General features: G+C 47.5%; 1 protein-coding gene across 5 annotated transcripts in view; it reads right to left on the bottom strand.

The window, feature by feature from the left end:
- Window positions 1-5,195: 5,195 nt before the first annotated feature.
- The window catches only part of dicer1 (dicer 1, ribonuclease type III), a 20,596-nt gene continuing 2,984 nt past the window's right edge, over window positions 5,196-22,807 (bottom strand). For all 5 annotated transcript variants that reach the window (XM_069720754.1, XM_069720756.1, XM_069720757.1 and 2 more), the window contains 27 exons: window positions 22,064-22,264; window positions 21,828-21,990; window positions 21,556-21,686; window positions 20,235-20,369; window positions 20,001-20,158; window positions 19,729-19,897; window positions 18,669-19,141; window positions 18,290-18,422; window positions 17,846-18,088; window positions 17,573-17,730; window positions 16,682-16,814; window positions 16,505-16,580; window positions 16,259-16,398; window positions 15,513-15,692; window positions 15,198-15,411; window positions 14,966-15,119; window positions 14,700-14,882; window positions 13,790-13,895; window positions 13,422-13,597; window positions 11,841-12,564; window positions 11,202-11,354; window positions 9,514-10,146; window positions 9,176-9,431; window positions 7,506-7,774; window positions 7,115-7,277; window positions 6,925-7,000; window positions 5,196-6,534 (listed from right to left, as the gene is read on the bottom strand). In XM_069720754.1, coding sequence (XP_069576855.1) covers window positions 6,369-6,534; window positions 6,925-7,000; window positions 7,115-7,277; window positions 7,506-7,774; window positions 9,176-9,431; window positions 9,514-10,146; window positions 11,202-11,354; window positions 11,841-12,564; window positions 13,422-13,597; window positions 13,790-13,895; window positions 14,700-14,882; window positions 14,966-15,119; window positions 15,198-15,411; window positions 15,513-15,692; window positions 16,259-16,398; window positions 16,505-16,580; window positions 16,682-16,814; window positions 17,573-17,730; window positions 17,846-18,088; window positions 18,290-18,422; window positions 18,669-19,141; window positions 19,729-19,897; window positions 20,001-20,158; window positions 20,235-20,369; window positions 21,556-21,686; window positions 21,828-21,990; window positions 22,064-22,177 — 5,679 coding nt within the window. In that variant the 5' untranslated portion in view covers window positions 22,178-22,264 and the 3' untranslated portion in view covers window positions 5,196-6,368. The remainder of the gene's footprint in view (window positions 6,535-6,924; window positions 7,001-7,114; window positions 7,278-7,505; window positions 7,775-9,175; window positions 9,432-9,513; window positions 10,147-11,201; window positions 11,355-11,840; window positions 12,565-13,421; window positions 13,598-13,789; window positions 13,896-14,699; window positions 14,883-14,965; window positions 15,120-15,197; window positions 15,412-15,512; window positions 15,693-16,258; window positions 16,399-16,504; window positions 16,581-16,681; window positions 16,815-17,572; window positions 17,731-17,845; window positions 18,089-18,289; window positions 18,423-18,668; window positions 19,142-19,728; window positions 19,898-20,000; window positions 20,159-20,234; window positions 20,370-21,555; window positions 21,687-21,827; window positions 21,991-22,063; window positions 22,265-22,807) is intronic.

The raw sequence follows: 22,807 nt of genomic DNA, 5'->3' as shown, positions 1-22,807 counted from the left end.
AAAGTTGACATGTTAATTATCTCAGCAGCTCCTCTTCCTATTGGCTGACACTTCAAATGCTCCAATCAGCTTTCATTCTGCAACAAACACAAACCACTGATGATCCAACTAATAACAACAAGAGGGCAGATATTAATCTGATATTAATCTGATATTAATCAGCTACAGACCAGAACCCTGCATTAACCAGAACATACAGCTGATCTCAGATCTCTTTCTCAGGATCACCAACAGTGATCAAACTTTGATCTTTTATTTTCACATTTTATCAACATGTCGGCCTCTAAAGTTGAATAAATTATGAATGAAAGAGGATACGAGTTAAATGAACATGCAGCCGGGTCGTAAGCTGAGCTGACTGTAGCCCGGGTGTTGCGGTGAACCTGTTCTCCGGCTGTCCCTGCTGCCGGGTCCCCGGGGCCCGATAAGGCTGCTGTGGTGAATAGTCAACAGGCTCCTCCACCAGCTCCTCCACCGGCTCCTCCACCAGCCAATAAACAGGGTGCTGCTGACGAGCCTCAGACGGCGGGAGGCTGAATGAAACCAGGCGTGAGCAGAGAGTCCCGTCAGGAGAACAGGGACCAGGTGTTGGACCTCCGTCATCAGGGAGGGACATTTCTGTCTCAAATGTTTAGAAAGATAGATTCAAAGTTGAGCTGTTTGATTGGATCCAGCGCTTCCGTCACTGTCAGCAAAATAGTCCATGTTTTCTCATCAGGAGTGGGCGTGGCCAAATGGCTCACTACCGCCCCCTAAACTGCTGCAGCTCCTTTCACCTGCGTGTACCGAATATGGTGAACACGTGCATCATACCGAGCTACAAAAAAGTCTCCTGGCACCATGAGCGAAACTCAAGAGGAAGTCGGCCATTTTGAATTTAGTGGCCATATTTACAGATTTACAGGAGTCGTACACTAACGAATGTTTTCCTGTACTTTTGCCAGCAGTTTGAACAGATGCACCTCAAAACAGCCAAGAAAAGAGTGCTGATGAGACACAGCGCCACATAGTGGACACAAGTGGTAGAAAAGTGCAATACTTCATCTCCAGCGCCAACTGCACTGGACCCAACGTCTACAAAATAATATGCTGAAAAATCCACAGCTGCTTGCACCCGTCACAACGGCCCACAGGTCAGGACCTGATGGACCTGATGGACGGGTCAGGATCTGATGGACGGATCAGGACCTGATGGACCTGATGGACGGGTCAGGATCTGATGGACCTGATGGACGGGTCAGGACCTGATGGACGGATCAGGATCTGATGGACGGGTCAGGACCTGATGGACCTGATGGGCGGGTCAGGATCTGATGGACGGATCAGGACCTGATGGGATCAGGACCTGATGGATCTGATGGACAGGTCAGGATCTGATGGACGGATCAGGATCTGATGGACAGGTCAGGATCTGATGGACCTGATGGACGGGTCAGGATCTGATGGACGGATCAGGACCTGATGGGATCGGATCAGGACCTGATGGACGGATCTGATGGATGGACAGGTCAGGATCTGATGGACGGATCAGGATCTGATGGACAGGTCAGGATCTGATGGACCTGATGGACGGATCAGGATCTGATGGACGGATCAGGACCTGATGGACCTGATGGACGGATCAGGACCTGATGGACGGATCAGGATCTGATGGACGGGTCCTGATGGACCTGATGGACGGATCAGGACCTGATGGACGGGTCAGGATCTGATGGACCTGATAGACGGGTCAGGACCTGATGGACGAGTCAAGATCTGATGGACGGATCAGGACCGGGCTGAGCTGCACCTCCTCCTACAAAATTCAACATTCAGAAATAATGTCTAATTTAACAAGTTAAACCTGACTTTAGATTATAAACGATCTTTAGAAGATGAACACACACACACACACACACACACACACACACACACACACACACACACACACACACACACACACACACACACACACACACACACACTCCAGAGTGAATGACATACCATTACTTTATTGTAGATATACTGGGCTACAATTATAAAAAAAAAAAAAAATATCCAAAGAAAACAATTAAAGGTATTTGTGATCCATAAGGTGCAGACCGCAAACCACTGCAGCTCGGTAATACAGTATGAGTGAGGAGTTCAATTTCAATTCCAATGTCCCTTAAATATCGGCTGCAGGTCGTGATGGCCCATAAGTTCTGGTTCTGTTCACTCTGCTGGTGTTCTGCTGCTCGCTGCTGGTTTATGAGACCGATATAAGATCCCTCCACGATTATCAAGTTCACACTGACCAGTCCTTAAAGGAAAAACCCACCCGGAGACACGGATACAGGTGGAGGAGATACTGCCTGTCAGAGGTCAGAGTTCAGGGGTCAGGGGTCAGATGCAGCTCCTACGTGATGTAAAACTCTCAGTTTGGACTCAGTGGATGTAAACTGGATTTTTATTTTGACAGCGATCGACAGAAAACGATATATTTGATCCTCCCGTTTCACCATCTTCATCGTTGACCTCCGATGAGCTCGACATCTTCCCAGGAATAGAGTCTGATAATAAAATGTGTGGATGGAGGGAGTCTGTGCTGAATATTATGGCGGTCCTACGTTGGAGCTAAGAAGGAAGGACAAGACGTTACGTATCCAGTCAGATCAGGAAAATATGACAAGCTGGCTGCTGTCAAACAGGAGAAACATCAGAACCACGCCGGAGGTCCGTGCAGCTGCACAACAGAACTACAGGAGGACCGGCCGCTCGTCCTCGTCTACCGTCTTCAATCAGACACCAGACTTTCACTAACATTTCTTTTCTGTCGATTAGCGCCAAAAAGTTCCAGTTTCATCCACAGTGAAGCTGAAGTCCAAGTTCAGGCAGCTTGAACGCTCGCAGGACGTCTGCGGCTGCAGCCGGACGACGACACCCAAACCAGATTCTGGTCTCTGGTCACAGATGAAGAAGTTTCCTCACCGACATTCATGCTAAAGTTTACTTGAACTTCTTTAAACGTTGGGACACTTGAGCTCCGAACTGTCGGCCGAATGTTGAAGCTTCGTTTACAGCCTTCGTGTGTTGTAGGACTCGTTTTATGTCCATTAAAGGAAGGAAACACGACGCCAACGTTAAATCTAAATCCTCCCACACGACTTCAGACGGCCGATCGGCATCAGAATCATCAACCTGATGATGCTGGACGAGCTCTGAGTGGATTTTTCCTTTAAGTCTCTGATAAAGGGGCTGCAGGAGGTTGGTCTTGTAAAACAGTGGAGTGGGGGGCGGGGTGGTTGGGGGCGGGGGGGATTAACCAACAGGGTTCACGTCCAAACAACCTGTTTAAGGCGGGACGTCCAGATATTTTAGCCTCAAATTACACATTTCTTTTTACAGTGTATTTATCAGGTGATAACACCCCCCCCCCCCCCCCCCCCACAGCCCCTTATTCTCTGTTTAAATGGGACACCAGCAATTGAAACAGCAGCAAAGCCTGAACCACAAGTTACTACTTTACATTACAGCATCGTATATACACGTCTTGTTTCCTCCATTGTTCACTCCCTTTCTCTGACATGAGGTAAAGATGGCGCCCAAGTGCAATGCTCAATTTTGCTACATGTACAAAAAAGGAGAAAAATAAAATAGTCCGCTCTGAACTTCAGCGTCACAGCGACCTCCACATCACCGAAGGGCAGAGGAACAGACGAGGTCGCAGCGCTGACACTTGTGGCCGAAGACATTATTTGAGATCCTTATTTTCCATCAGTCACAGATACAAATACAGTGGGCGTGGCTCCAGTTCACATTCTGTTTTAATAGGAGGGCGAGACGGGGGCGGAGGGAGGGGGGGGGGGGGCGGAGGGTGAGACAGCTGACGACAGACTGCACTCTGACAGTAACAGGTTGTAGATGATGTACGATAGTTTTGTAGTGTAACTGATTTTTTTCACAATAGCTGAAGGATTTCAGAAGTTCGCAGTCTTTACTGCTGAAACGCCGGTCCACCCAGGAACACAGAAACAGGACGACATCATTTTCCTCCAATCAGCTCAGGTCTTCTTGTTTTACAGACTAAAGATCTTCAGGCCCAACTGAGTCCTAAAAGCTCCGGTTCACACTGGTTTCAGATTTAAGCTGTAATGAATCTCAGGTATGTTTCTAAGAAGACTTCAGCCCGGCCAGAGTCTGACTACAGGAGTACAGACTGTCTTTAGTCAGCCGGTCGAGCTGAAGCCATTTAACGACATGGCAAAGCAGTTATTTGGAGAGGAACTAAAATAGGGTTGAAATTGTCAGCTGAAATATGTTTAGTTTAGAAGAAAAAAAACAATTTAACTGCTTTTACAAATTCAAATGAAGTCTACAAATGAATAAATGTTCAGTGTGATTTAAATCCAGTCTGCTGAGCCTGATCCGTTTCTTTTATATTGGACAGACGATACTGACGTCGCTGCCACTCACTGACACGAGTCACCATCTTGTGGATATCCCACCGAGACCGCTGTCCTTTGAGGTAGTCTGCTTCCCTGTCCTCAGATACACCGACACAGTTTGGAAACCACACAGGTAAACGTCTCCTCCAACCCTAATTATGAAGAGACGGTGAAGTATTTCTCCGTCCATGTTTAGCAGTGTCTTTAGCGTTGAATCTGATCACCTCTGCAGCACTGAGCCTCATCTCATCAACCTTTCCTGGGATTTTAAACGGATGAAGTTAATAGGCTAATGAATGCTGGGGAACAAAACAAACCTTCCTATCCCCACCCACCAAAATCATCAAGACTCAACCTCAAGCACGGGAGAGGGGGGGGGGGGGGGGGGGGGGAGTCGACAGCACAGCTCGATGGCTGACCGACGGGACAACCAAACCAAACAGATTTCAAAAAAAAAAAAAAGGGTCAAATAAAGAGGTATTATAGTTACAGTGCAAAAAGGATGAGAAATTCAAGCTCAATACAAAAAACATAGCACCAAACAAAAAAGAAAAAAATAAAGACAAGAAAACGCATGCAATTAACTGAGGTATTCAAGTGAAAAAGGGCTTAATGATGAGGAAAAACAAAAAGACATTTAGCAAGAAGCAAAATTTGTCTGAACGAAACCGGCTGGTATCTTTATCCCGAAGAATCCCTTCACCTCATCGTGTCACATCTGCTCTAGCTTTGGTAGGTACGGGATGAGCAACACGAGCGGGTCCAAATCTATTGGCCTTTTTTACAAAGACTACTTGAAGAGATTCAGTGTCTTACACGAGTATCCAATTAGTAGAAAAGTCTGCAGCATATTGAACGTGTGATATGTCTTCCTCATATCAAAACGGGATGATTCCTGCGTGGAGACATTTAGTGCGCAAAACAGGACTAATATTGACCTCCATCCACTAAGTATCAAAACATGTTAAACCAAATTACCAAGATAATGCCATAAACATCTAATATCGCTCTCACACTCTAGATATAGCCATAGATTTAGAACATTTATAGAAGCCATCCAGTTGTCATGGTTTATACATAAGCTACAAGAACATGCAACCTCAAGTGCGCTTAAAAACTAGTTTAAATTACAGTAACCGGGAATGTTGAAATTCCTATCCGTGTCGCAGGATGAGGGAGAGCCTTCGCATCTAAGGCCAAGAATATCATTTATGGATTTCTTTTTTTTTCTTCTTTTGTTTTATACATATGTATATGTATATATATGTATATATATATATATATCTATGTACTTTGCTACGTTTATGATTTTGGTGCCAATGTGACCACACAATTCTCAAAATAACAGACCCTAATGGAATAAGTGCAAAAATGATCAAGAATACCATTTCCAGACAGATTTCAGACAGAAGTCCACCAGGTTTGGCTCCAGTGGTCATCTGTTCGCCACATCTGCCGTTAGCGTCTTAAAACCGCTTTAAAACTGACTGGCACTAGTGCACAGGCTGAGGAGTTTAGCGTTTTTTTTCCTTCCTACATATTTTTGATTTACACCTCTGATTGAACTATGTACAATCTAATACTACACAATAAGCATAAGCCTCATCTCACTGACACAGAGGTTAAAACTAAACAAAAAGAAACATGGTGAGGAATTGACACGTTGACCTGACCTTCTTAAACACTTCGCTAAACATTAATAAAGCACTCATGTGATTACACAAAGCAGAGAGGGAAAGTAAAGATTGTGTTTGCGCAAAACAAAACAAAAACTGAAAAAAGGTAAAAGATCTGATGTGAAATCTGTCTGCTTCTTCTGTCGTGTCTCCACAGTGTTCCCTGGCCGCCTCGGTCGAGCCGTCGCAGGCTGAAGATTCAGGGATCACAGCGTCGCTGGGTCGGGAAGCCGAGGTCGCCTTCCCTCCGTGATCAATCAATAGCTTAGGTGCTAATGCTGCGAGCTCAGCTGGTTTGGACCTGAGGTTGATTGGCTTTGAGGCTGCGAAGAGCTCGTCGCGCCGCTGCCGACTTGGCGATCCGGTAGCTGCGGCCGACGCCTTTAAACTTGCCCTTCCCGACGACCTCCACCGTGACCCGGACCTTCCCATCGTACGTCCTCTCTGCAGGGCTGCAGGCACAAGAGACGCAAACACTTACACTGCATATAGTAAATACACTAACCTGAACACAGGCGTTCACCCCCTGGAAATATTTGACATTTTAAAAGGTTCAATAAGTACGATTATTACTTTACAGCATTCAAAACGAATTCATGTTATTAGACATGCTAACCAGCTAGCCATCCTGTCTCGTAATACCACTATGTACCACCAGAGGGGTCAGTGAGTCACCGTTCAGGATACCTACACATGAAGGCTGTAACACCTGCACTCCGTTCACGCGCACCTGCAACAGTCCCAACTCACTGATCCACACGCGTGTTTACACGCACACATGTGTTTACACACGTATGACTGCAGCAGCCTTTAATACAGACGAGTGAGTGTTGAGCTTCTACCTGAACTTGGCAGTTTCTGGTTCCATCTCCAGCAGCTCCCTCACAGGAGAGCGTGGCACGTTGGCAGAGAACTTCTCTGTAAGGGGGGGGGGGGGGGGGGGGGGGTCATACAACATGTGGACACCACTGATGAATATTGTGGTCATCAATCATGACGTTGAACTGGAACAACAGGTGTGTGTGTGCTCACCTATTAGTGGCCTCATCATTGGATAATACACCTGCCACACCGTCTCCAGGGACATCCTGCTGTCCATGTAAATGGCTCCGGCCAGCGACTCAAAGATGTCCCCCATGGCCTTCGGGACTTCGATGTCCTCCTCCTTCTCCTCGTCTTCTTCAGAGCGTCTCAGCTGGAGGCGACAACACAAAAGGCCGTTAGCTGACGACATCTCAACACGCGTCAGAACAAAAGGAGCTTTGGAGGCTTGAACGATCCGACGGAGGAGTTTCAGAAGAAATCGATCCGACACCGTCCTCCTTCAGGAGAATCTTGTTTGGACGCTGACGGTTATTTCAGGGTTCAAACCTCCAGCGGTTGTTTCCGGTCCTTCCGTCCCAACACCAGAACCACGACTCACCTCCGAGTCCATTCCTTGCATCTCGTTCTTCTCCAGCTGAAACTGCACGAAGTCGTCGATGACGTGGAAAAGCTCCGGCGAGATGGCCTTGAAGTACTTGTGGTAGTCGTACTTGACGGCCAGAGAGGCAAAGATGGTGTTGTTGACGAGCGCCGAGCGCAGGTCGGTCAGCACGCCGGGGGAGTGCTGCCGCGGGTCTTCATAAAGGTGCTTTGTTATGAGGTAGTCGAGGATTGCATCACCGAGGAACTCCAGCCGCTGGTAACAATCTGAGGAGGAAGTGAAGAGGTGGATTAAAATACAGGTTTAATCCACCGGATTAACGATTCGCTGCAGCATCATCAGCTGGAACACGGTGGTGTCTGATGGCTCTGCTTCAGTCCGGCTGTGGTTGCCATGGATTCAGTTCATCCACTGCATGCTGGTTTTATTCACTATTTGAACTAACTGGCCCCTTTAAAACCAGGCTGAGACATCCTGACAGGACACATTGAGCCACAGAGCAGGTACCACAGGATTAAAATGGATGGGTATTATTTCCTGCACAAGAGCTTATTATTGTTATTATTATTGTATTGAAAAAAAAAAAACATGCAACGAGCGGAGAAGCTCGCCTGCACGCTGCCACTCTCCTGTCAGTCTCAGCAGGGGGCGCCACACACACAGATTCAGCCGAGACAACGAAACTCACGATACCGCCATCTCCAAGCCCGAATAACTCATTAAAACATCTTCAACATAAACGTGAGCTCGTCCTCAAGGACGGATGTCCAGTTTATAAAAAAGGTGGACGCAGAGTGTCTGAAGGAGGAAACACATCAGACATCTTCAAACTACATCTTCATCTACGCTGATTATAGAACGTGTCCCGTTCATAAACAGACATCATAAAATGTGCTGTTGAAATCTTTCTCCACATCCCAACTCAACCAGTTCCAGCTGAGTGAGTTTAATGTACAGACAGTCGGACGAGCTTTTTAATAGGGCACTAAAAACAATGGAACTGATAAAGATATGAATAGTATTAATAATAATAATAATAATAATAACACTAACAGTCAGAGAAGGTTATCATACCATGAAAAACTGGTCTTGTTGAAACCTCGCTGCATGACAACCATCAGCAGAACAACCACCACACATCTCCAACCCTCTTCTGTGGATCATGAATCACTGCGACACCACCGGTAGAAGGTGGAGATCTAATATGTCGTTTTATGGAGCCACCACATGTATGACAATATAAAAACATTTATCGTCTCTGGGTCTGATCAGTTAAAACAAAGCAGAAGTGCCTTAACCTGCAGGGCCACTAGGGGTCACTAATGTCTGGCTCCAATAAACTCATTGAAAAAGAATGAACCTCATGAAATAGTCAGTAAATGTCATTAAATAAATCTTCAAACCAGCAGCTCACAAACAGGTGACATCACGGTGGGATCAACAAACAGCAGTCTGACAACCGATCGATTCCAAACATACAAGGATCCATTACAAACCAAGTTAGTCATTATTTCAACCTTTTAAGTGACTTCTGTTGCATCTGATCTAAATATTACAGCATGAACTGCCAACATCACCATTTATCTAAACTAGTATTTCATATCTTTGTGAACAGTAAAGACTTTAAATGCCAGCGAGCTGCAGTAACAATAGAGGAGGCGTCCGACCTGTGATGGTGTTGTAATGGTAGGACGCGTGGGTGAAGGCCTGCAGGAGGTACGCCTTGTTCTCAAACGTGTAGTTGATCTTCTTCTCAAAGTTTTCGAAGCCGGAGATGAGGTGGTGGAGCGTCCGCTCTGCGTCCGGATGGTCCAGGAGGCAGCGGGGGGGGATCTTCAGCCAGCCGTAGCTCAGGTCCACGGCGCCGCTCAGACAGGCGTGCAGCACGGCGCCGGTCAGGACGCCTCGCTGCAACGGCAACACCTGAACTCAGAGAAACACACGCCGATCAGGGCGGCTGCAGACCGACCCGCTACCTGAGAACGGGGAGGGCGGGCCGTCTCACCTTCAGGCCCAGCGAGCAGAGGAACATCTGGGCGGCTCTCTCTCCACAGCTGGTCAGGTAGCAGCCCAGCAGCGCCTCCACGCAGTCGGCGATGCTCTTGTCTGCGATGCACTGCTCCGTGTGCAGGTCGTAGGAGATGGACTGCTTGCCGAGCTCGGTGCCGCAGTTCTCCTCCGACGGGTTCCAGAAGCCCACCACGAAGTCGTCCTCCTCCCCCGCCTTGCTGGGGTCCAGGTAGCACATGGCGTCCCACGAGCTGTAGTCGAACTCATCGGCCGACGGCCCGCTGGGCGGCTGCTCCGCGGGGTAGTGGGGGGCGGTGGGGTGGTGGGGCTTCTTGGGGGCCTTCCACTCATACGGTGCCTCCACGGAGGGGGCGGGGCCCGAGGGCGGGGCCAGAGACGGGGGGAAGGTGTTCAGAGAGATCTTTTTCCCGAATGCTCCGGAGCCCAGCAGCATGTTGTCGATGAAGCGGATGTGCTCCTTGTAGTACTCCAGGTCGTCCTCCATGTTCACCTCGTCCTTCGGCTCGTCCTTCAGCATCAGCTCTCCGTCTTCGTCCACGTCTTCCTCTTCATCATCCTCCTCAGAGTTGTTCCCTGATCGCCCGTTGGCCAGCAGCTCCTCTTTGGCCTGAAAGAATCACACAGACAGGAGGACGGTGAGACAGGACAAGGACACCGAGAGGACGCGTCCGTGGTCTATTATACTATAATATAATAGCTACCTGGTCTATTATACATGAGGCTCCTGATGGCCTTCATTCATACGGACAGGAAGTGGTAATTACAGGCATTTAGAAGAAGCTTCCTGCTGCAGGTGAAACAACACAACGTGCCTGTCATGTGACTTCAACAGGTGTTTGTGTTGTGAGGAGATCACTCACAAACCGACTGTTGCTATTCACACCATAATAATCCTGGGAATACTTTTTAACACGCAGAACATGAGAAATGGTCCATAAAATAAATTAATAAATAGATCTTTTTCAATAATATTTTTGTATTCTTTGTGATAATAAACATATTTGTGGTTTAAACAAATTGAATGAAGTCTTGTTTGTGATCATTAATAGATGATTCTCTGACATACACCATTTTATCATTCTGAATAGTTCCATACATTTAATAATAAAATTCCTGAGACTTACAAACATTTTAATAATTAACTTTGGAGAATTGCTGCTACTGTTGATGCAACAGGTGGTGTCCCATTTCCTCCATTTAACATGTTAAGTCCAACTCCTTCTACCTTCGTTCTGAAGGGCGACCATCCAGTAGAGGGCGCTGCCAAGTGCTCCTTTATCACATTCACTTACTGATGAGGCAGATTGGTTTGATCCAAAAATGTGATATGATAAAAGAAAATTTTGAAGTCTCCTTTGTTTCCGGTTGTCTCCTTGGTTTATATTTTAATATTTGCACCAAGAGTTTCCACATGTGTTCTATTTAATGCACTGAGCTGTTTCTATTATACATGAGGCTCCTGATGGCCTTCATTCATGAGTGAAAAGCTGAGGGAACGGGGTGGAAGTCTGCCCTCTGGTGGTCACACAGCATCACAACACTCACAACAGAATCAACAAACACATCCACAGACCGATTGGACCTCAACACACTTCAATCATTAGTCTGCAGGAGAGCTGAAACAGATCCACAGCACAGAGATAAAACAGGAAGTCCACTGACCTCCTCCGAGTCCAGTTTGTCGATGCTGCTCCTGTCCTGGTTGACCACGTATGCAGGAGGCAGCCAGTTCACAGGAGGGTCGAAGATGGACACCACCATCCTGCTGGGCAGCCCCTTCTTCTTCCCCAGACGGTACAGGTTACAGTTGCTCACCTGGACAACGGACACGGCGTCAGTAACACGAGGTCGTTTACCAAAGGCAGCTTCAGTCCACCAGTGAAGACTGATCGTCCTGTTATTCTTCTGTTCTGATGCAGACGGATTAAAGATCAGCAGGTTTCTGCAGATCTTCTCCCGAGTGACCGTCTGATCACAACAAAACCACTCAAACACAGACAGTGTTTGAGTAGGACCGCATCACTGCAGTTTACTTTCCTAATTTTTCTACAAAATGATACAGAACTACAAGCACGACATGGTTTAGTTCTTTAAGTCCGCTGAACACACAAAAAAATGATCTTTCAATGTGTAACATATCAGGGGGAAAAAAAAAATCTAGTTTTTAATAATAAATCAAAAATGATTTGGGTCATTCTTCCCATAGTGACGAGCTGCTGCACCGCCCTGAACAGCAGACCGTCTGCTCCTCAGGTCAGTCAGTGAGGAGTAATAATAAGAATAATAAAGAGGGCGTCTGACCTTCTTGCTGCGCATGTAGCTGAGCCGTCCCTCGTGAGCGTCGGGGTAGGTGCAGAACAGGTAGGTGGTGATGGCGTGCTTCAGGAAGGAGTCTCCCAGCATCTCCAGCCGCTCCAGGTTGAAGCCGTCGCTGGCGTTGGAGAGGGTGAGGGCCTGCAGGATGAGGCCCGGGTTGGGCCCCAGGCTCTTGGGGGAATCTCCTGCGGGGCGTCCGTACTGGGGGTCGGGGGAGTCGGGGGCCGTGGCTGCCGGGCTGCAGACTGAGGTAGCTTTATGTGTGTGGTCTGAGGTCCTCCCTGCTGTACATTCATCGCTGGGCTGAGGAGGACAGGAGCTGAGGGGGGGCTGCACAGGAACTGAGGTAGAACTTTGTTTTGATTCGGGGCTCTGCCGTCCGGCGGCTCCCGGCGGCGAGCGTTGGCAATTGTCACGTTGGAGAAGGTGCTTGTCTCGGGGGCCGTCGTCGTCTCCGTCGGCAACGAGGGCGGTGCCGTTAGTTAAGTTCCTGGTGCAGGGGGCGTCGCCCGCTTCCAGGGCCGTGAATGGCTCCTGCTCGGGCGTGGAAGAGTGGTCAGTACTGGGAGGTGTTCGGGGGGCGGGGTCAGAGGTCGCAGTCTCCTGGTGCTGACAGGGACCGTCACCTCCCTCGCTGCAGAACTCAGAACAGGAGATGAAGGTTTTACTGTCGATGGATCTCTTCCAGCCAAAGTCCAAGTTTGGATATCTGACGCAGAAAGAGAAGAAGGGTCATCAGAGGAACAGAACCAACTTCTAACATGTTCAATGGGTCATCAGAGGAACAGAACCAACTTCTAACATGTTCAATGGGTCATCAGAGGAACAGAACCAACTTCTAACATGTTCAATGGGTCATCAGAGGAACAGAACCAACCTAGAGACACTTCACAAATACTTTCTGAAATGTCATGTTCAGTGAGGAACTTCCTCCCTGCTCATTACGGTTTCAGGATGGTGGTCTCTGATTGGACGGTGGTCTCAGACTAACCCTTTCACGAAAAGATCTGTCTCTGTATTTCACAGTATTCAGAGTTTGCACATCTGTTGCCTCAGTAACGCTCCTGTGCTCGCTGGATGAATGCTAACTGCTCAATGGACTGAGCATGCCCAGTTGAGACTCCCTGTAATCCTTCTACGTTCATACCACAGAAACATTATCATCTTTCACCTTTCATATGTGATGATCAACATGCAGCAGAAAAAATCTTGAATGTGAGGATGATATTAAAGCCGGTGTTTGTCCTCCGTTTGGTCTGACAGCTGACATTATGAACATGAGTTAATATGACCACCAAGATAGTTTCATGATGGGATGGACTCAACATGAGGCAGAAGCTGAAGTTTCTTCAGTCAGGTTCTGGTTTCAGTTTGTGCAATCTGATGATCAGTGGAAACTGAACCTATTAAGTTCTGGTGAACTTTCTGACATTAAACAGTATTTCAGCACAGATGTGCTCTGCGACTGCTTCTTTCTTAAACATAACGTATTCAGTACTTTTAGTAAATGAGCCTCTCCTCATGCCCCCTCTGAAGAAACTCGAATGTTTTGTTGGACGCAGCAACCTGAAGTCGGGGGGCAGCGTCTGGGCTCCCACTCCGGCCTCACTGGCCGTCTGGGCTCGGAGCTCCTCGGCGGTCAGCAGGCAGTGGAGGCGGTACAGGATGCTGGGTAGACACACCGCCTTCCTCCACAGGGAGGCGGGGATGGGGTGGATGGCACACAGCTCCGGAACCAGGATCTGATCAACACAGGACAGCGTTAACAGCGGGCCCGTTGGACCGTAACGTGTTAATACTGGGTCACTGTAACCCGGTTCATAAACCTGCTGGAGTTATACAGAACATACAGACTCTCCACACACACAATGATGATCTATAAAGAAAAGTGATGCTCAGCAACGATCAGCTGATTCCATCAGAGGCAGCGTCACCTGTTTGTTCTGCAGACTCTCCCACTTGGCCTTCCTCTTCTCTGCACTGCTGAGCGGCAGAGCTTTCCCCTTCTGGTTCAGGTGGCGAGGGGTCAACAGGTTCAGTCTGAGGGAGGACAAGTACACTGATGTTATCCCAGGCATTAAGACCAAATAAAGGACAAAAATAAACACCATGATGTTTGAGGCTTGGAAAATCTGAACATAATACAATATTAATGAGTTCCTCCAGGAGTGTTTTTGTGATTGTTGCATTAAAAATGTGGTGGATTTTTATTTGTTTTTAATTTTTGTTTTTTTTAAGCACTCCCTCCTAAAGAGTACTATTGTTGACTTCCTGTGATAATAATCCTGCTGCACATCCCAGAAATATTAGTCTTCTAATGTGTTTTTCTTTGTGTTGAACCATCACGGGGCTCAAAGTGATAAAAAGTCTCAAAGTTGAAGCTAAAAGCTCATTTGAAAATATTATTTTATGTTACTAAATTCTCTGTTGACAACAGTTTCTGCAGAAGAATCTTGGGATTTTTGCTAACTTGCAAGCGCTCACAAAAATATAGCAGAGTGCTTAAATATCCTTCAGTTATTGTGATCTCAATATTTCCTGGAGCAACTGATTGAACAAAGTAATAGATCTCTGATGGACACTGTTTCTGAACACAGAACTGACACTTCGTGTTTCACATATGACATCATAACAGCCTTAAAATGTGTGCGGTGCAAATCACATCATAAAATATGTTGGCCAGTAACTAACAGTAGACGTCAGTACAGAGGTGTCAAAATAATCCTTTTTTTAAATTAAAAAAATCCTGCTCTTTAATGTGAGTAAAATGTAAACCAGTTAAGCCGTTACATCCTTCTGTCAGACGTATTGATCTGTGTCCAGCTCTGTGTTGGTGCTGCAGACCTGGAGGAGGTGTGGTCCACGTCCAGGAGCGGCTGGTTCAGGTTGGACAGGTCCAAGTTGTACTTGGTTTTGTAGTACTCGGCGAACGTCTCATATTCCGGCGAGGGAAACTTGCTGAGCGGCGTCAGGTCGGTGTAGACGTCGGCGACGTAGAAGCGGTGAGGCTGGTCGAAGTTCCGATACCTGGAGAGGAGCAGCAGGACGGTTATCATGATCGCTTGAACAGTTTAACATCTGAAACACTGATTGATTTAATGCCGTGGTACCTTGGAATGATGACAGCATCCTGGTAGTCCTCCAGCCTGAAGGTGAAGGAGTTCTGCTTGGTGTACTGAGTGGTAGGAATGCCGGTGCGGGCCTCAGACCTCTCGATGTCCTCCATGAACTTAAAGTCCATATCTAGAGTGTTGGAGGCCCCGACTGAAGAGCAGAGGGAGGATGACGATCAGCGTCTTCACACAACCCGAGGAGTAAAAGTGTGAGCGGTGTTTCACTCACCAACATTCAGAGGTAGAACGCAGTAGGCGGAGTCAGCCAGCGTGGGCTTGAACTCCAGTGCAGGTTTCTCCAGGCGGAGGATGTGGGAGAAGATGTACTGGTGCAGGCGGGTGATGAGGTCCAGCTGCCCCGCACTCAGAGTGAAGCCGGACTTCTGCAGCTCGATGGAGATGGTCACTTCACCGGAGCGAGTGTACACGGGGAAATGAGGGATCTGGAGGACGAGAGGGACAGCTGGTGAGGCCTCATGTCCACTGCTGAGGGACACAGAGGAGATGAACAGTGTGGTCGGGAAGTGTTCACCCGGCAGCGTACTCGAGGTATGGGTTTGGCAGTCAGGATGCCGAAGCAGCGGGTGGTGTCCTCCGGAGGGTACAGCTTCCTCCGGCGGAAGTTGAGCTCATCAGGGAGGGGGGTGGTGAGGACCATCCCGATCACATACAGGTAGTAGGTCTGCTCCGGGACAGCGTAACTGTCCCGCAGACACTCTGGTATCTGGACGGGACAGAGGACAGACAGCACAGATGAAGTACTGTTGTTTTGTTCATTGATGCTTTGACAGATGACTCATTTAAATAAAGGGAGGAGGGGAACAGAATTGAATGTATTCATTACCTGAAATAACTAACAGTAGGGAAACAGTACAGAAGCCCAGAGGGGACAATCTAAACTTTAAACTAGGGGTCTCTAACCGTTTTTCCTCTGAGCGCTCCTCATGTTTAGTGACATTTATTCACATTGCTGAGCTCCACCCAAACTAGCTGAATCAGCCTTTTTTATGTGAACAATAACAAATTGATGCTGAACACACATTTTGTATTACAACAGCTACAATTCAACAGCATGTGCAGTTTTTTTCAGTATTTTCTGCACATCTTTTCATATTTTCAATTACACGGATGTTCCCTAAAAGCATCCTTCAGTGAACACAACTCCTGTTTGGCCAAACTGATTTGAAAAGTGTCAAATAAATCATTCTAATATCAGATTTAACGAATGAAATCCAGTGTTTCCCTTCAATTGGGACCCCCTGCTGCTGTGAACCGGTGTCACTGACGTACGGCTTTAGGGTAGCACTGCCTCCTCTTGGTAGAACCGGGCCGGCCTGGGACGCTGGTCTCCTCCTCGTCGTGAAGGTCCAGTTCTTCCTCATACTTCACCGTCTCCTTCCCCACCGGCATCAGGTGATCATCCAGCTCACCTGGGGAGGGAGGAAGCCAAAGGTGGAGGAATATAAGGAGAAAACACGTAACGACAGGTGGGAAAAGTTCAGAGTTTCTCCTCAGACAGCTGAATTCTAGTTTTACCTATTTTGTGGAGTTTCTCACAGCAGACGAGGGCCACTGCTTTCTCTGCCAGTCGGGCACAGTTCATGGTAGGACCCTGTGAAGATGTGTCAAGAGAAGAGGAGAGCTCGTCATACAGAGCAGTCTGAATAAATAAAAAGGCTGGAGGACATCGTGTTGATCTCCTGCAGATCTCACCTTCACAGGGACTCTCAGAGGAGAGTTTATGGGTAAGTAGAGCGTGGACTGGAAGCGTCCATCGCCCGTCTCCGCCGTCTTACATTTGGGTGCAAGGTGTGTGAACGGGTCACTGGGCAGTCGGGCACAATACCTGGAAAAAGAAAACATAAAAGGTTTTAAATGACACTATTTAGAAGCAGATTAAAGTTTGCTTTGTTAATGTTACGTCCTTTAAGAATGAACGGTGACCCGCCTGTTAATGTGTCCGACGGTGACCCGCCTGTTAATGTGTCCGACGGTGACCCGCCTGTTAATGTGTCCGACGGTGACCCGCCTGTTAATGTGTCCGACGGTGACCCGCCTAATGTGTCCGACGGTGACCCGCCTGTTAATGTGTCCGACGGTGACCCGCCTGTTAATGTGTCCGACGGTGTAATGTGTCCGACGGTGACCCGCCTGTTAATGTGTCCGACGGTGACCCGCCTGTTAATGTGTCCGACGGTGACCCGCCTGTTAATGTGTCCGACGGTGACCCGCCTGTTAATGTGTCCGACGGTGTAATGTGTCCGACGGTGACCCGCCTGTTAATGTGTCCGACGGTGACCCGCCTGTTAATGTGTCCGACGGTGACCCGCCTCCGAATGTGACCAACCTGTTAATGTGTCCGACGGTGACCCGCCTGTTAATGTGTCCGACAGTGACCCGCCTGTTAATGTGTCCGACGGTGTAATGTGTCCGACGGTGACCCGCCTGTTAATGTGTCCGACGGTGTAATGTGTCCGACGGTGACCCGCCTGTTAATGTGTCCGACGGTGACCCGCCTGTTAATGTGTCCGACGGTGTAATGTGTCCGACGGTGACCCGCCTGTTAATGTGTCCGACGGTGTAATGTGTCCGACAGTGACCCGCCTGTTAATGTGTCCGATGGCCGTGTTGATGGTGACCCGCGGACCTCCTCCGTCCTCAGATCGAAGGACGTACGGTGGGAGGATGTTGTCGTCGTCCAGCACTTGCTCCACCTCAAACTCGCTGACCTCCACCGACTTGGAGCATTTATTCCTCAAAATCTGTTGAAAAAAAGATGATCTTCATCATCAGCACCTCGTTCATTTTTAACTATCTGAATATATCTGAGATCGGTAGTCCTGTCAAAGCTGCCGGTCTGAGTTGAGTCCGACAAACCTTCTCGATGGCCTTGTAGGTGGTCAGATCCTCCTCGAAGGCTTTGGTCCTCTCCGTGTCAGCCAGCATGATGTAGTTGGAGACGGGAGCTCGGGCTCGGCCTTTGGACTGGACGTAGGACCTGTACTCTGTGGGCAGGTCGAACCGCACCACCAGGTTACACTTTGGGATATCTACACCCTCCTCCACGATGCTGGTGGCGATCAGCAGGTTGGTTTCATGAGCGCGGAATTTACGGAGAACCTGGAAGAGAAAGATTAAAAACAAATATCAGAAAAATGACTGAAGAGCTGTGATGGTGTTCACGGAGATCCTCATTTTCAACAGTCTCTTCTTTCTATCTCATCAGATCCCACAAGCGACAGACACCTGCAGCATCCAGTGTGACATCACCAGACTGACGAGCAGCTTAAAAATGTCCCATGATGCTCTCTGATGACGTACCTCCTCCTGCTTCCTGAACTCCACCTCCATCTGCTTGTTGCGCGGCTGGTTCTTGCCGATGCTGTGTCCGGTGATGAAGTTGCTGCTGATGTAGGCGAGTTCCGGGTCCTGCTTCCCCGCTTCCTTGATGAGACTGAGGAACAAACAAAGGGCGTCTGATCAATCAGCAGCGGTTGTGTGTTAGTGGTGGACGGGAGGAAGAGTGTGGAGCAGGATGAGGGAGACTGACTGAGGTCAGAGGGAGGAGGAGGTGGCCAGATCAAACAAGCAGATTAACTTTTATGCATCAATAACAAATACAAAATCTATTATTTGAATTTCTCCAGCACAGTCATTAAAGGGAACATTAAACATCTGTAAGATGGTCAAAACGTCCTACCGGTTGAGGACCACTGCCGTGTAGCGTCTCTCCACAAAGATGATGCCACACAGGATGTTGGTGAACGGTGAAGGAAAGTTGGCTTCAGGCCTGTCTTTGGACTCCACCTCCTCATCCTCATCTTCGTCCTCCGAGTCGCTCCAGGACACGTAGTTGTCCTGGTTGCGGTTGTTGTACCACTCCACGCTCTCGAACTGCTGCCGCTCGAAGGGCTTGTACTCTCGCAGGATCTCGATGAGCCGGAGGACCTTGGGCGTGACGAACTTCAGGTCCAGGGCGGCGGGGGAGAAGTTCTCCTCACAGAGCGCGTGCACTTTACGCAGGATGGTGTCGGTGAAGAGCAGGAACTTCCTGCTGAGCTCCTCCTGCTCATGTTTGATGTACTTCTGCAGCTCCCGCACCATGATGCCTGCTGCCTTATCGGCACACCAGGGCCCGAGCACCTGCAGCACGGCCCGGCAGTCACTGAGGACCTGCAGAGGACAGGGACCGTGTCAACAACACTGTCGTGGACCCGGTTCTACTGCAGGTCTGATCAATGTTTCACTTTAACCTCATTATTACACAAGGTCAACTGATACATTGATCTCATGTAACTATTCATTAGTTACGCTTTGACTCTATTTCCCAACTGTTAAATGTGGTTTTATACAAAAAATAAAAATAGAAACAAGAATCTTCTCCCACAAAATTCTTAAAAAACATATCAGTCACAAAACAGCAAATTATAAGAAATGTGATCACATTGTGTTAATGTCTGTCCCGTCATGGTAAGATCATCAGTTGCTTTCTGTTCATCTTATTGACATAATCTTCATCTTCCTGATTCTTTACATACTTTAAACAGTTAACAAGTGTGCACACAAAGAGAACTTCATTTCCTGCTGTTATTTAGTCCAGAATATTCCTTCTTAGTTTAGTCTGGTTCCCAGACAGGCTGCGTGGCGACACGGGAGCATTTTTCTAACCCTTTTTTGTTCAGTTAGTAAAAACAACTTTCACATGATCAAACGATAACTAAATTACAGAAACTAAAATGTAAAAATGTTGGTGCTCTGACCTGTTTGGAGATGAAGGTGGGGTCGCGGTCCTCTCTGGCTGCAGATATTTGACAGTCATGGAGGAAGTGGAGAGCTTCATCCAGCTCGGCCTGCAGACGGGAGGACAGACCGCTCTTATCCACGTAGGGGCCGCAGTCCAAAACCACCTCTCTGGGCTGGGACGCGTATCTGGGCATAAAAACATGTTAACACAGGTGTGATGGAGAAGGCACTGATTCAGTTATCAGATGATTCTACAAATGCTACTCTGTGAGGTCCCCAGCACCAGTACCTGTCCAAGACCACGAGGTCGGTGGCGGTTTCAGCATTGCTCTTCAGGATCCTCTCCAGGTTCTGGATCTTCTGCTCCAGTTCAGACGGGTCACACTTTCCATTCAGGATGGACGCTGTGAGACCGAGGACACGAGGACCTGAGCATCCCTCAAACAGCTGCAGGCACAAAGGACAGCAGTCATCCTCTGGTCTCTTTAACAGTCCTCCAGAAGAAGATTATTCTGTCTGTTACCTTCATGATCTCCCGGTACGGGTGCTCTGTGATGGCCAGGTGACAGTCATCAAACACCACCAGGTTAATTTTAGACAGCGGTAAGATTTTCCTCCTCAGAACATGCAGGAAAATGTGGCAGGTCATGACCAGCACCTGTAGAAGTCAGGAGGATGTAGTCACGAGATGTTATATTCGGGAGGATGTAGTCACGAGATGTTATATTCGGGAGGATGTAGTCACGAGATGTTATATTCGGGAGGATGTAGTCAGAGATGTTATATTCGGGAGGATGTAGTCAGAGATGTTATATTCGGGAGGATGTAGTCAGAGATGTTATATTCAGGAGGATGTAGTCAGAGATGTTATATTCAGGAGGGTGTAGTCAGAGATGTTATATTCGGGAGGATGTAGTCAGAGATGTTATATTCAGGAGTAGTCAGAGATGTTATATCAGAGATGTTATATTCAGGAGGGTGTAGTCAGAGATGTTATATTCAGGAGGGTGTAGTCAGAGATGTTATATTCAGGAGGATGTAGTCAGAGATGTTATATTCAGGAGGGTGTAGTCAGAGATGTTATATTCAGGAGGATGTAGTCAGAGATGTTATATTCAGGAGGATGTAGTCAGAGATGTTATATTCAGGAGGATGTAGTCAGAGATGTTATATTCAGGAGGGTGTAGTCAGAGATGTTATATTCAGGAGGGTGTAGTCAGAGATGTTATATTCAGGAGGATGTAGTCAGAGATGTTATATTCAGGAGGATGTAGTCAGAGATGTTATATTCAGGAGGATGTAGTCAGAGATGTTATATTCAGGAGGATGTAGTCAGAGATGTTATATTCAGGAGGATGTAGTCAGAGATGTTATATTCAGGAGGATGTAGTCAGAGATGTTATATTCAGGAGGATGTAGTCAGATGTTATATTCAGGAGGATGTAGTCAGAGATGTTATATTCAGGAGGATGTAGTCAGATGTTATATTCAGGAGGATGTAGTCAGATGTTATATTCAGGAGGATGTAGTCAGAGATGTTATATTCAGGAGGGTGTAGTCAGAGATGTTATATTCAGGAGGATGTAGTCAGAGATGTTATATTCAGGAGGATGTAGTCAGATGTTATATTCAGGAGGATGTAGTCAGAGATGTTATATTCAGGAGGATGTAGTCAGATGTTATATTCAGGAGGATGTAGTCAGATGTTATATTCAGGAGGATGTAGTCAGAGATGTTATATTCAGGAGGATACAGCTTCCATGAATGAATCAGAAACACAAACCATGGTGGAAGCACAGTGATCACAACAACCTATAAAACATAAGAACAGCATGTTCATGCACCTGATTGTGGATGATCTGCTGCCTCCATTGCTGGTCCGTCCATGATGAGGTCTCCTCCACGTCTGTGTAACCTCCCACCTGGAGGTCAGAGTGAGTCCTGACTGCAGCTGCCTGCTGAACTACAGACAACACTGCACAAAAAATACAAGTAAAAAAAGAACATCAAGCTCAATCCTTTTATACACTAGAGACTTCTTTCATTTTAATAAGCAATACCAGACAGTAGATTTCTTTAATTTAGTTTCCATTGGAGCACTGTGTGCTGCAGGTACCCGAGTTCACCAGGAAGACAGTCCTCTTTGCATTAGCTTGGTAATGTCCTCGGATTTGATGGGAGAGCTCTTTTGTTAGAAGTACTGCGATGAAGGTCTTCCCTGAGCCGGTATTCAAGCAGACGATAGTGTTGTGTTCAAGAGCTGCTTCCAGAAGTTCTACCTGTGGAGAGAGTTTCAGGTTCAGACTAAGAGGAGGTGACGGAGGGCAGGAGGTCCAGAGGGCTGTTACAGACCTGATATTTCCTAGGTGTGTAGATGTTGTCATGGATGGCCTCCTGCTGCCACGGCAGACCGAAGAAAGGCCCCATGGGAGACGTAGCAGGGGTGACGAGCTGCAGGCCTGCCATGCTTCAAACAGGTGGAGGTGAGGGGGTGGGGCTCCTCCAGGTGTCACCTTTATCTCATTTCATCCTCCTGTTCTTTTCTCACGTTCACTGACAGGAGAGACAGAATATTATATTTCTATGTACATACAGATGAAAGACACAGCAGCAGACCATCACCGGTAGACCCTCCTCCACCTGAGGGAAACACTTGGCTCCCACTAATGGGTTAAAGACTGAGAGGACATCATTTCACTGAAACATGGATCCACAGCAGAGTTCCTGAAGTGCTGCATCCTCCGGGCAGACAGAACAGCTGATGAGGCTCCGAGCACAAAGAAGTGAGATGAATTGTCAGGACGAGACCAAATTTCCCATAAACACCTGCTGGGTTTGTTCCCATCAACCAGCAGGTGGTTTGTTTTGATTATGAGAGGATGAAGAGCTGCTGACTGTAAATAATGTTTGGAGAGACATTGTGTCATTATAACTTCAGCAGTTTCAGTTTTGTTCTTTTTTTTTTAAATGTATTTTGTTTAAATGGAGAAGTTGCAGGAATGTTGTAAAATTATAGGTCTCAGGAAATAATGTAGACATTTCTTGAATTTGCATCAACTACTGTGATCACATGACAATTCAGAGCAGCATACAGTA

This window comes from Brachyistius frenatus, unplaced genomic scaffold (assembly GCF_029030835.1).
Source record: "Brachyistius frenatus isolate BFR_SWC_R1_liver_20210118 unplaced genomic scaffold, ASM2903083v1 Contig_250, whole genome shotgun sequence".
Classification (NCBI taxonomy): Eukaryota; Metazoa; Chordata; class Actinopteri; family Embiotocidae; genus Brachyistius; species Brachyistius frenatus.
Note: the sequence above shows the minus strand (reverse complement) of the source record. Positions and strands in the feature narration are given on the sequence as shown.